This window comes from Misgurnus anguillicaudatus, chromosome 10 (genome assembly GCF_027580225.2).
Source record: "Misgurnus anguillicaudatus chromosome 10, ASM2758022v2, whole genome shotgun sequence".
NCBI classification, from domain to species: Eukaryota; Metazoa; Chordata; class Actinopteri; order Cypriniformes; family Cobitidae; genus Misgurnus; species Misgurnus anguillicaudatus.
In genome coordinates this window covers 12,513,080-12,525,847 of record NC_073346.2, presented here as the reverse complement: position 1 = coordinate 12,525,847, position 12,768 = coordinate 12,513,080, and the positions used below count along the sequence as shown (strand labels likewise).

The window sequence follows — 12,768 nt, the reverse complement described above, 5'->3', positions numbered from 1 at the left end:
CGCTTGTAAGAGTGTCAGTGAGGACATTGGGCAACCTGGTAAGTTGTAATACACATTTCACTTTTGAGTCACGTGACGTTTATCGACCCGCACCGTTTATTTTCCCCCTATTGTAAGGTTACCAAATACAAACCGGTAACTCTCTCGATAAATGCACAATCAACATCTTGCAAACAGACAACTGCATAGCACTTGCCCCTCCCACAAGAATGCATTTAAACTTTTCAAGCGGCAAACTAGGCCCGGTAGACGTGATTTTGACGCCTCAAACTCGGTTGGTGTAAACGCAGAATTAGTGGCCTAATAATTCGGTAAGTTGAGTAAGCTTCGATCCTTAGACCTATTAACCCACATTTTTAACAATGCTGGGTTGTATTAACAACACATGGTTGGGTAAAATATGGAGAAACGCATTGGTTGGATCAAATGTGGACATTTTCTAGTCTAATTTAAAGGGTTAGTTCACCTCACTGTTCCGTTCTAAACCAACAAGTCCTCCGATTGTCTTCAGAACACATTTTTAACATTTTTGATGAAAACCGAGAGGCGAGTGACTGTCCCATAGACTGCAATTCGATTTCAGTCGTTCAATAATAATATTACGAAGCAATGAGAGCACTTTTGTGCGCAAAGAAAACAAAACGAACGATTTGAATCAACAATCTGTTCTCCTCCTTGGTCCTTCAGTGTGCGTTCACAGACTACAGTGCACGGGTGCATGCTGCTTACGTGACCTGACGTTTTTCTGCATTACCCATTTTTTTATTTAAACCATTCAGCAAACATTGTAAACAATACTTAAACAGCTCATATGAATGCACAAATTACTTGCCAGCGTATTCTGTACGCTGTCAGCAGATCACCTCAGCAGCATGGCTACATACTACATTCTCTTGCACGTCCTACAGGGTTTGAATAATCCGGCGGTGCGCCTACAGTATGCCAGACAGTACTCTTCTGATGACGAAAATTGCATAATGCACACTGTACATGGACCCCCCATGTATGCGTAAAAACAGGACTATACTTTGCCCTTTAGCAAGTTATCATACATCGCATTTGTCTTCAATACCATGCAGCCCTATAAGAAAGCATGATGTCATAAGAACAGCTGAATGGGCAACCGGGGAGAAAAGCTTTTGGAAACATGGACAACTGCTAATTGGATGAGAGATTCACTGGGCAATGAGGAGAAGGCTCCTATACAATTTGAATGATGAATGGAAGTAAAGTTCCTACATTTGTACACAGGTTTGCTGTATGGGTGGCCGTAATTGGGCTCCTTCTTTAACTGCGGCAATGTCTGAATCATATGTCACAATAAGTTCTACTTGAATTTATAGTTTGATTTGTATAATTAAGAAGTTTCTGGTGCCATAAGAAACTTGCTGACTGAACAAGAAATGATTTTCCTAAGGGGGAAAGTCTCCAATAAGGCAATAAATTGCTGCAATAAGCAAAATAGCAAACCCTGTGTTGTTATCACATGTTACCTGCAGTATAAAACTCGTATACGTTTTCTCTTAAATGTTACTCTTGTGTATCTGGAATTGATTCATCCTTTGACACTTAACACACTGGCAAAAAAAAATTGTGGAGTTGGAAATTACAATTGGGCTACATCCTTAAATTTAAGATTTACGAAAAAGAAAAAACATCTAAGGCATTGAAGCAAGATGCCTGGAACTAAATTTGAACACACCCATTAATTTTTTATTATTACTACTTTTACATTCACACAATCGTAAAGTAACTGAACTGTGAAAACACATATGGAAGTATGAGAATCGCTCAAATTAGGCAAAGTAGTGTGCATATATTACAGCTCTGCACATGCTAAACCTGTTATATTCTGTGAGTCTTTTTAAACAGACATCATACAAAGACACACACTTAAAAATAGAGGTGCTACAGAAGGTTCTTCACAGTGATGACACAGGAGAACCATTTTTGGTTCCTCAAAAAAACTTTCAGTCAAAGGTTCTCTAAAGCAGTGGTTCTCAAACTGGGGGCCGGGGCCCCCAGGGGGGCCGCGAGATGGTGCCAGGGGGGCCCCAGTTTTATGACATTTTATCAAATAAATTAATTTATCATGAATTCTGTGCAATTAAACCTATAGAAATTAGGCTACTAACCAACAGCACTACCTTCTATCATTTAGTATATTTTGTTTAATTAAAAGTTGAGTTTTAGAACAGTTTTTTGTCATAAATTTTCTTTGGGGGGGCCACGAAGGTATGCGCCGTACACAAGGAGAGCCGCACCCTAAAAAAGTTTGAGAACCACTGCTCTAAAGAACCATTTCTTTCTTACCTTTATATACTCATTGTGCAACATAAAGGTTCATCAGATGTTCTTTATGGAACCATTTTGCCCAAAAAAGTTCTTCTATGGCATTGTGTAGCACCTTCACTTTTAATAGTGCAATTTTTAAGCATTTAACTCTTTCCCCCACATTGATAACTTATATCGTCTTTTTAGAGAAAACGCTTCCCTGCCAATGACGAGTTTTTATGGCAATCCATATTCCCGCTCTTATCCACCAGGTGGTGCTCTTACACAACTTATAAGACACTAAAGTATGCATGGATTCAAAACAGGCATGGATTCTCGAAGGCATTAAACTTTTGTTAAAATCATAAAATGCTGGCGCTGGCAACCTTCTTCTGGAAAGAAGCCCTTATTTCAAACTTGAATCCCCCCCGCTAGTGTATTGTTGCAACACAAGCCAGGAAGAAAGATAACCACAGCAAATGATGAAGTAAGTGTGTTCAGACTGTCAGTAAGTCCTGAAGCAGTGAGACGTGGGGTCATTAAGCTCTGGGACAGATCGCTCTGACCCACACAGTACTCAACAAAACATAATCATCCCTTATGAGTCACTAACGCAATGTACTTGAGAGCTAAATTAATGAACAGAAGGGTTTTCCATTGGCCAAACTGTGATGTCTCGGGTCTATAGCGTCCTCCTGTCCTCGCATTAGTCCGAGGGGTATTAACACTGAGAGAGACTTTGAATGATTGAATACTGACACAAAGTGTAATAGAACGCATCAATAGAGTCCAGTGGCCATTAAAACTCAATGGCATAAAATCTGTAATCAATTTCCTCTGTAGCATGCATCTCATAGTCCAGGATTATTGTCCATGTAATGTTGTTCAATAAAAAATCCTGGAACAAGTAAATCTAACACTAATGTCTAAAGCCCATGTTATAGTTGTGCGCTGTAACATGGCTGCAGCAAGCGTACTGATATTACCCACTGCCCAAATTAGTCCCCTTGGTTACGTTTAATACCACGGGACTATTTTCAGGCGCTGCGCAATATCATTGCACCTGCTGCTGCCATGATACGGCAGCAAAGTCCTTGATTATAACGCCAAAATGAGAGTATAGTTCCTAGCCATATTTGCCTAGAAAATCGCAACTTTTAATTTTCCGTCGGTCTTAGTACACTATGTAACTACAGAAGAGTCAAGTTTTAAATAGGAAAAATATCCAAACTCTCTGGTTATTTTTTAGTGTGATGCTAATGGTCTAATCAGATTCAATGGATTATGCTAAGCTATGCTAAACAAAGGTATCGCCAGACCCGGAGATCAGCTGAATGGATTCCAAAACGGTAAAAATCAAATGCTTAACTCTAGGGGAGCTGGAAAATGAGCATATTTTAAAAAAAAAGTGGAGTGTCCCTTTAAGGCACCTAACCTATGGCTTCAGTTAAGACACATATATGACTCCACTTACAGGCTACAGAACAGACTCACTGTAGGCCAGTTGTCTGCTGAGGCTGAATGTGAGATTTGACATCAAAACCATGTTAGAATAAAGGTATCCATTTCCAAAACAGACACAATAATGCATTATCTGAACCGTGAAATAACACATTAAAAAATACCCACTTCCCTCCATTACAGTCCATTCCTTTTTTTCCACTAATGTTTAGTAATGTAAAGTGTCAAGTAATATAGTAGCTAAATATAATATTTTACACTACTGGAACTTGGATAGAGGATAAGAATAGACTTATATCTAAAAATAGTTCATTGAAAATACAAAATCACTTTTGAATTTATAAACCTAGCATTTGCATTAATGCACACATACAAGGGCCAACAGAGAAGCCCAATACACTCACAAGTTATATACAGGGAATATTTGGTGGAAAAATAATACAGGGTTATATATATATTTTTTTTTTATAGTATATGGGTTATATGCAGAGATAATCACTTTATACATTATCAACGAATACAACAAATGTCATTCTTTACATTATTGTTCAGTGTGATTACATTTAAAAAGATAAACATAGCCTACTTATTGTTAATTATTTTCTGTAGTGTAGTATTATCAAATTGTAAAGGTGTTATTTAAGGCACATTCAATGACAAAAGTATATTTAAGGATTTAACTTTCTTACATTTAAGGAAACGCACATAAAAATTATTCTAGAATACTTATAGTTATCTAGTAATTAATTGATACTAAAGTAAACTATTTGTATATCATAGTAAGTTTACATTATTGTTATTTAATAATATGCTATGTATGTTGTAGTATTAACTACACTGTAAAAAATTCTGTAGAAATTACAGTATTACTGGATATTACTGGCAACTAGCTGCCAGTAACTTACTGTAGATTTTACCTTTATGTTATTAACTGGCAACAGTTTGTTCAAAGTTAAATGAACATGAAACATTTTCAGTCTTTATCTTCTACAGTAAGTTACTGGCAACCAGCTGCATAATTAAAGCAATTTTTACAGTATGAATTGATAAACTCTAGTAAATACTGTAGTATACTGTAATATCTACTACGGTAAGGTTCCAAACATTTTAGGAAATGCTATATAGTATTTGCATGTGGGAAAGGCTTGCCTATTGTTAATGAATCCTATAAATCTTGTCAGAAGGTTAAATACACGTGAATGTCCATGAGAATCAAGATGCATTACATTATTGACAATAAAATAACAATGGTTTCACTACAAATAAAACATCTTACTATACTTTCCCTTATAATAGATAAATACATTATTATGATTCGTAAGGGAACAAGAAGTTTAACAAACATTTCCCACACCCCACACAATTGCCCCCTACTCTTCATTCTACTCAAACCCCTTTAATAACTTTCCCCTGCTCTTTAAACGCAGCTCTGTGATCACATTTAAAAGCATTCATGCTCCGAGACTCACCGCGGTGTCCTGTATGCGTCTGCCCGCTCACTGTGAGCTCAACATGCCCAGACTTCTTCACAATTACCGCTCCTGTTCCTGGATATCCAATATGACCATGCGAGCGTGCACGATCAAGATTATCTGTATCTCAGCTGACTCTCTCAATACACACCAAACAACTCCTCCTGTCCCATAGCCCCACCCCGAAAGCTTCATCATTCTGCCATTGAACAGTGTGCTCAGTCTCAATCCATCAGCGGAGTGCCGTATTTACAATTAAACGGGACCTAGAACACAACAGTCCCTTGTGGTTTTTATTAGTATCAGGATGAGGGAAATAGTTTAAGTTGACTATTATTTTACTTTGTAATTTTGTGAAATTACAAGACAGTCAATCGAAGTTAAGAATAAAATATAAGGAAAATAACTTCTTATAATAAACTTCGCGATTGTAATTAACAAAGAAATGTAAACGGCGGAAGTCTGTGAGATTTTCGCGCGGTTTGAATCCCTTATAGTCTAATATTTGAAACAAAACTGTTGTAAATATTGCATTTTTTTTACAAAAACAAGATTAACACAGTTTTGTAAAGAGTTGTTTGTTTTATACTGCACATACCTGTTAATTGTAGCCTAGTAGTTTTCTGTATCTCCGGTATTGCTTTATATTTTCAGATTATTAATATATTGCACGTTATGCATTGCACGTGATATAAGCTATAGTGTTGTGTATTCTTGCTCTGTAATATTTGTTTCCCCTGCTGCAACATTAAAAAAAGTTTCACTGCTCTGCTCGAGGCCACACCTCTCATCTCTCTCACCCTGCAGCACTATTTCCTCACAAGCTAGGGCAACCTACACCCGTTTAACCCCCGATGCCCAAAGGCGCATTGAACTTTCCGCTTTAAAGAAAAAACGGGTAAAAATAAAAACGCATCGCTTACCTTTGTGGCAGAGCGGATTCGCGTCTCATGCACAGTAGTTGGATATGTGTGCGCGCGCTGGACGCTGTCAGTACTCACAAAGTCCCGAGACTCCACCCACTGAAGGGCAACACCACCCTGTCATCAGCCACTAGCGTCTCGCGCTCTGGCCAGACCCCCGCGCGACCCAATGCGCGCGCGAATAAGCCTAGCGCGTGACATGGCTGTGAGCACACACATTATATGAAAACAGTACACAAACACACGTTTCACAAAGCATTTAACCTTCAGTCATTAAGCAATGGTGTTATTAGAAATAACCTCACGTGTGTTTGTTTGTTTTATACGTGCACATGAGCACGTTCCATTTATTTACTTATTCAGCATGATCATGTGAAATAAAAACTGACCATCTTACACAAATTTAATAATGTTGACTAACTCCCCACATGAAAATACTGCAGTGTACTTTAGCATTCACTATAGTAAACTTTAGGTATAAAACAATATAGTGGTTTTGGCCTTACCAAACCGTTATACTCAAATTATCATATTGTTATTAAAAGCAAGTGCTAGAGATTTTATGTACCCTAAAATACATCGAAATAACTGCAAATTTATCCTTTATACAGTCAAAGAGGAAACATTGTTGTGGTAGCTCTTTCAAGGGCAGGGCACATAAATGTGCATTGCCTCTTGTTTCACCCATCCAAGCAGATGGGAGTCTGTTGCCCTGCAGCCTGTGTCTGTAACTCTATCTCCTACATGAGCAGTGCTTATCAAATCAAACTGCTAATAGCTCTGGCTACGTGATGTCTCATAGAGGTAATGAGGAGGTACACAAATCTAGCAAGAACAAAGAAGGCAATGCACACTTGTCACAAGAGTAGTTCACGTGAGTTTATAAAATAAAAGGATTTTAACTGATTTGTAGAAACTGATGAGGTTAAGTACACACCTTTTGTTTTATTATGATATTTTCTTTTAATATATCACTTTGACTAAGCTAAAGGTTCTTTAAATAGGCCTATAAAATAATAAAAATAGTAAGGGCATCATTAATTTAAAGTACAAATTTCATAAGAATGAAATTAAGCTAATTTTATTATGCAGTACGTTTTCATCACACAAAATACACCTAATGACTGCACATTGGTACCTCAAAGGTACTTTGTGCTACTCATCTGTACCTAAATGATACACATTACAACCTTTTAAAAGGGTACTGTGCCAGTGACAGCTTATGTCCCTTTTTTTCTGACATTTCAGAAGATGTGATACACACAACAGGAGTTTTACATTATTTTGTAACTATATCTTGTTATTATAGCAGCACACTGGAAACATTTAGTAAAACATTTATAATAAATTTAGGCTAAGCTATTAAAGCAAATATAACACAGTCTGTGTCTGAAATATTACATAAACCCATTCAAACATGTGATTCCCATGGACTAAGCCACAGTGCAGGAGAAAACGTCAGAAGATTCCAGCATAGTCCATGAAGCCACACCTCTCTGCCCTCACCCTCCCACTTACATTATTTACTTCAAGATCTGTAGGGGTCTTACACAGGCCTACACACCCATCTTTCCCCACAGTGATCAAAATCTAATGTAAAAGAGATATGTTGGTTGAAGGGATAGTTCCCCTTAAAATGAAAATTCTGTCATCATTTACCCATCCTCATGTTGTTCTAAACCTGCATGAATTTCTTTCTTCTGATGAACACAAAAAAGATATTTGGAGAAATGATGGTAAACAGAAACACACAGATAGTGACCACTGACTTTCATAGTAGGAATAAAAAATATGATGGAATTTAATGGGTACCGTCAACTGTGTGCTTACCATTATTTATCAAAATATTTTCTTTATCATTTATAACAATACTTTCAAAAAATTGTCCTACTTCCATGGAAGTCAATGGACACTATCAGCTGTGTGTTTAAACAACATTTCTCAAAACATCTTCTTTTGTGTTCATTAGAAAAAAAAAATCATACATGAGGATGAGTAAATGATGACAGAATTTTCATTTTAAGGTGAACTATCCCTTTAAACTTAAAAAAGTAAGTTATCAGGGGTCTCATTTATAAATATGTGCAAAAATTAGTAATTTACTGTAAAAAATACAGCATTATTTTAAAAATACAGTTTTTTACAGTAATCAGAAAATACAGGAAAAGTCTGTAAATTAAATTACAGCATTTTTTAAATACAGTTTTTACAGTTATACAAAAATACAGAAAAAGTCTGTAAATTAAATTACAGCAACACTACTGTAAAAATTACAGTAATTTTTTTACAGTGTACTAAAAGTCTACATACGCACAAAAGCAAAAAAATGGCATATGCCAAAAAATATTGAGACTTATAAAACACAGCAATGTTCCCTTTATAAATCACAGATCACCTGCAAGTGTGCGTAGATGAATCATCCTCAGATCCCACCCTGCAAGCCCATTCTCCCATCAAGTTTATTTTTTATAGATTACAACCTTTGCGTGGGAACTGGCGTACGCACGTTTTGTGAGTATGCACGGTTTATAAACGAGACCCCTGATTGCCTTAAAATTTTGCCCTTAAATTGAAAAGTTAATGCAATTTAAAAAATATTAGTTAACTCAACAAAAAAAAATTGTTGTGTCATTTTCTTAAGTTAATTTAACTTAAACTTTTAAGGTAATCGGGTAACTCACTTTTTTAAGTTAAACCAACAAATCTTTTATTTGATTTAAAGTATTTGGGGGACTGCTTTTTAAAAAGCCGACTACTCAAATCCATGAAATGTTGCATAAAATGTTGCGATTTCCATTACAAACCCTTTGTATATGAGATCGTTACTCCTCCAGATTTGTTTTCCTTTTTCCAATGGCAGGCCCGGATTGGAAGCAAACAGTCATTTTGCAGTTTCATAACACATATCAGAATGGCCACAAGCGAGCCGGAATTCTGACCAACAGAGGAATTGCGGGAGGTTAAGAATTTACTGCCACCCGCCGTAGAGGGGATTACCCCATCCCAGCGAGGAGAGGCCTGCCCAAAAACAGACAGTACACTACCATTCTCCCCGCAAGCCTCAGAGCACATAAGCTCTGCCAAAATATCTAATAACACATTAACACAGGAAAGAGATGATGTTTTATGGGGTGAAATGTGGCAGAGCAGTGCATAGAAACGGGGTCATCTTGAATACAAACAAATATTTACAGACTTCCGTATATTTACTGTATACACCGTATACTTGCATCATGCTAGATTTTCAAATTGTTAAAAGGGCTTGGGTAAAACTTTCATACGTGATTATTTAAGGATAAGGAAGTTTAAGGAAGCCATGAGACGACGGTTAAGATTCTCTGTAATTAAATTTGTATTAATAGCTTGTCGGTCTATAATATCTTCACAAAAAGATATATCTTCTTTAAACCGTAATTCCAATTATAGGAAACACTGAGTGTCTGAGATGATCATGTGTGAGTCAGTGAGATGAGAGAGTTGATGCAGTCCTCCATTTGAAGTCAAATGAATCAGCTTATTGCCAGTAATCAAGTCACTACCTTTTGAATGACCTCATAACCCTTTGCTTAGTTATACCTTCGGATAGATGTCTGCATGGGCACGACCTGTAATCAAAACTTTATGACCTAAACCTCATTAAATTTTAGGTGCATCTGTCTCCAAATGCAATAAAATATAACTTTGTCAATTTTAATTATTAGTATTATTGGATGATTAAACACGAAGGAAACTTCAAAAAACATGATGAACTGAAGAATATTTACGACGCTGTTATAAAACTATTTGACAGAGTATTAACACTTAATGACATTTTAATGACAAATTAAATTTGTACCGCTGTAGTTGAGGTCAAAAACTGGAAAAAAGTGGTCAGTTATGTTGTCTTGGTAATGTCAAGTTGTCACAACAAAGAAAATAAAAACAATGTCATCTTTGCATTAAAAATGACATAATTGAACAAATGACAGTTGTCATAAATGTGCATAAAATCTCCCTCATGTTCATGACACACGTCATGTCATGATTATGGAGGTGTCATGTCAGTCTTATGAACACCCCTTCAAGTAAACTGTTACCAAAAATGTTTACATTGAAAACTATTATTTGCATGGAAATGGCCGAATGTTTGCCAGACCCATCAGAGATAACTAGAAAACAAGAACATCGTAGCTGAGCCATCCTGATCTGATAAGAATTTGTACATATTTTATGTGTTGGCTAATTCTATGAATACATTATACAAGATTTTCATAAAAAAGTCACGGGCAAAAGAAAAATCGTACAAAAAAATGGACAAATGTGATATTATAATAATAAATAAATATATATATTATTATATATTTATAATAAATAATAAATATGAATTAGCCACCTTGTAAAATACGTACAAATTGCCATAAGACAGGTTTGGCTGTGCTGTGAAGAGATGTGATGCAAGTGCTCTATAATCTTGCACGACTAGCCAGATTTCCCCTGACTGGAGGTGAACCTTTAAAACCTCAGGACAATGTTTTTGGTACTACACTTGTGTTTACAGCATAAACAATGTTAAAGCAAGAAGAACCATCTCAAAATCCTTGAATTATGTTTTTAAACATTTTTAAGTTAGTTCTAAGAGGAAATACAAATTTAATTTGGTGTTTATTTATTTTTTGGACCTTTTATGCACTTGCAGCTTGGTGCCTTAGTGTTGTACACTTCATGAAGTTCAAAATCTCATTGCTACAAACATTACAAAATAAAAGTAATGCCTAAAGTGTAAAGACTAAACAGTGACAGTAGCTGCATTTCCATTAAAGATTTGCACAAAATTTAAGCGTTATTTTTTGAAGCAAAAAACTATTGCGAAATGATGTAATTTTTTTGTCTTGCGATAAGTCATTCCAAAAACCATGGCGACGTGTGTGTTTGACTTCATATGACATGTGGATGACATCAAAATACTGCGAGAGTGACTCAAAAACATACAGGGCAGTTGATTCACGAAACGCTCTTGCTTTATTTTGATGTCATGCGCTTGCTCGTGGGTTTTTGTGAGGGAAAATGTCGAAAACACATCGTGTGTCTTTAACCCCAACTAAACATACAATGCCATATTTAAAGAATGATCATGTGACTTTTACGCACGTTAGGTGACCTGTAAAAGCGAAAAAATGCCTCCATTGCAGTTTTGCGCTATATTTCTTTTTTTAACTCTCACAGAGAGTAAAAACTTTTTGCAATATATGGCAATTTCTACAATTTTAAATTCGCTATTTCAATTTGCGCAAATTGAAGAGTAATGGAAATGCAGCTACAGTTTCTAAACAAAATATAAAAAATGTTTCTCCTTTATGAATGCATTTCTTTAGATTAAGATTAGCATTGCACCTTTCTCAAACTAACTGGATGTCATATAAACATTTTGTAAACTAAAAATAGTTTATTGATTTACAACTTGGAATCAATTAGAGCTGCAATCACAAAAGCAAAAACAACTTTGAATTTTTACATTACAAAATCATAAAAAAATCTCTCGCTATATTGTGACAGTATAGTGAACATTATATTAGTTTAAAGTAAACTTTTAAAAATATACAACTTTTAGCTTTTGTATACACATGTAATAAATTCAATATTACAACCATAAAGATCTCTCATATAGTCTAAAGTACTAAATAACAACAACAAAAAGATTTACAACCTGTGTAAATATATTAAACAATTTACAGTGTTGTAGTGTACGATTCTCCAATGGCATAAAGTAAAGCTGAAGCACATACCAGCTTCAGAGCACGGTTCAGCAGCTTACTGAATAGGCATTGATTACATTTTAATGATGTCTAATCATATCATACACTATCTATAAGGCAAAAAAACTGTTTTCAAAATACAGTAATGTCTTACAGAATGATTTGAAAGTATTGGCATATGTATCTGTAATGCCTCAACTATTTAGATCATCTGTCTGTAGTTTACAGTCTACTATTATTATAACTAGTGGAATATCGTATACTCATTCTGAAAGCACTGGGATGAAAAGTATAAAGAAATATAACATAATAACAAACCTTGAACTGTGACACTAACCATCTACTGTAGCTTAAAAAAACACCAGCACATTGCCAAAGATCCTTGTGATTGGCAGGTGGATTGAATTGTGCAGCAAACCACCTTATACTGTGATACAACAGAAAATACCTGCATAATATATTCAGGTAAAATACTGATAAAGATATACAGTAGTAGTCAGGCAGACATGCATGAACAAGCAATATCGAGTGCCAAGCAGCGGTAGCAAAGAACTGCAATATCATCATCAAAATGCCAGTAGCAGAACATAAAGTGCCTAAAACTAAGCAAATAATTATTGGCACGGCATTGAAGCAGCATATCACTTTAAATAAAGAAGGCTGTGTTAGCATTATCTGCAACAGCATTAGCATAAATGATACAACACCAGATTTGGCTCTGGGTTCCTGGAAACCCAAACGGCGATCCAGCGAAAGTTTCTAGTGTCCGTGAGAAAGTGCCGATGTTGTCTGAACAGTGCCAAGCTTTCCGTTTACTTTCCTCCTTGTCTGTGTTGCAGGGACCTGTAAAATAAAAAGCATAGATTTCAAATGTATTTTATATAACTGCAAATCAAATTCAAATGT

At 35.8% G+C, this 12,768-nt stretch overlaps 2 protein-coding genes across 17 annotated transcripts in view; both read right to left on the bottom strand.

Annotated features, from left to right (window-relative positions):
- grb10b (growth factor receptor-bound protein 10b) overlaps nt 1-6,273 on the bottom strand; it is an 87,047-nt gene extending 80,774 nt beyond the window's left edge. For 2 of the 4 annotated variants that reach the window (XM_055209494.2, XM_055209497.2), the window contains exon 1: nt 5,205-5,358. The gene's annotated coding sequence lies outside the window, so the exon portion shown is untranslated. Of the gene's footprint in view, nt 1-5,204; nt 5,359-5,805; nt 5,963-6,130 lie in introns of those variants that run through there. The other 2 variants (XM_055209495.2, XM_055209496.2) reach the window with 2 other exon arrangements.
- Nucleotides 6,274-11,528: 5,255 nt separating this feature from the next.
- The window catches only part of cobl (cordon-bleu WH2 repeat protein), a 101,962-nt gene continuing 100,722 nt past the window's right edge, over nt 11,529-12,768 (bottom strand). For all 13 annotated transcript variants that reach the window (XM_055209480.2, XM_055209476.2, XM_055209477.2 and 10 more), the window contains one exon: nt 11,529-12,705. In XM_055209480.2, the coding sequence (XP_055065455.2) occupies nt 12,622-12,705 (84 nt within the window). In that variant the 3' untranslated portion in view covers nt 11,529-12,621. The remainder of the gene's footprint in view (nt 12,706-12,768) is intronic.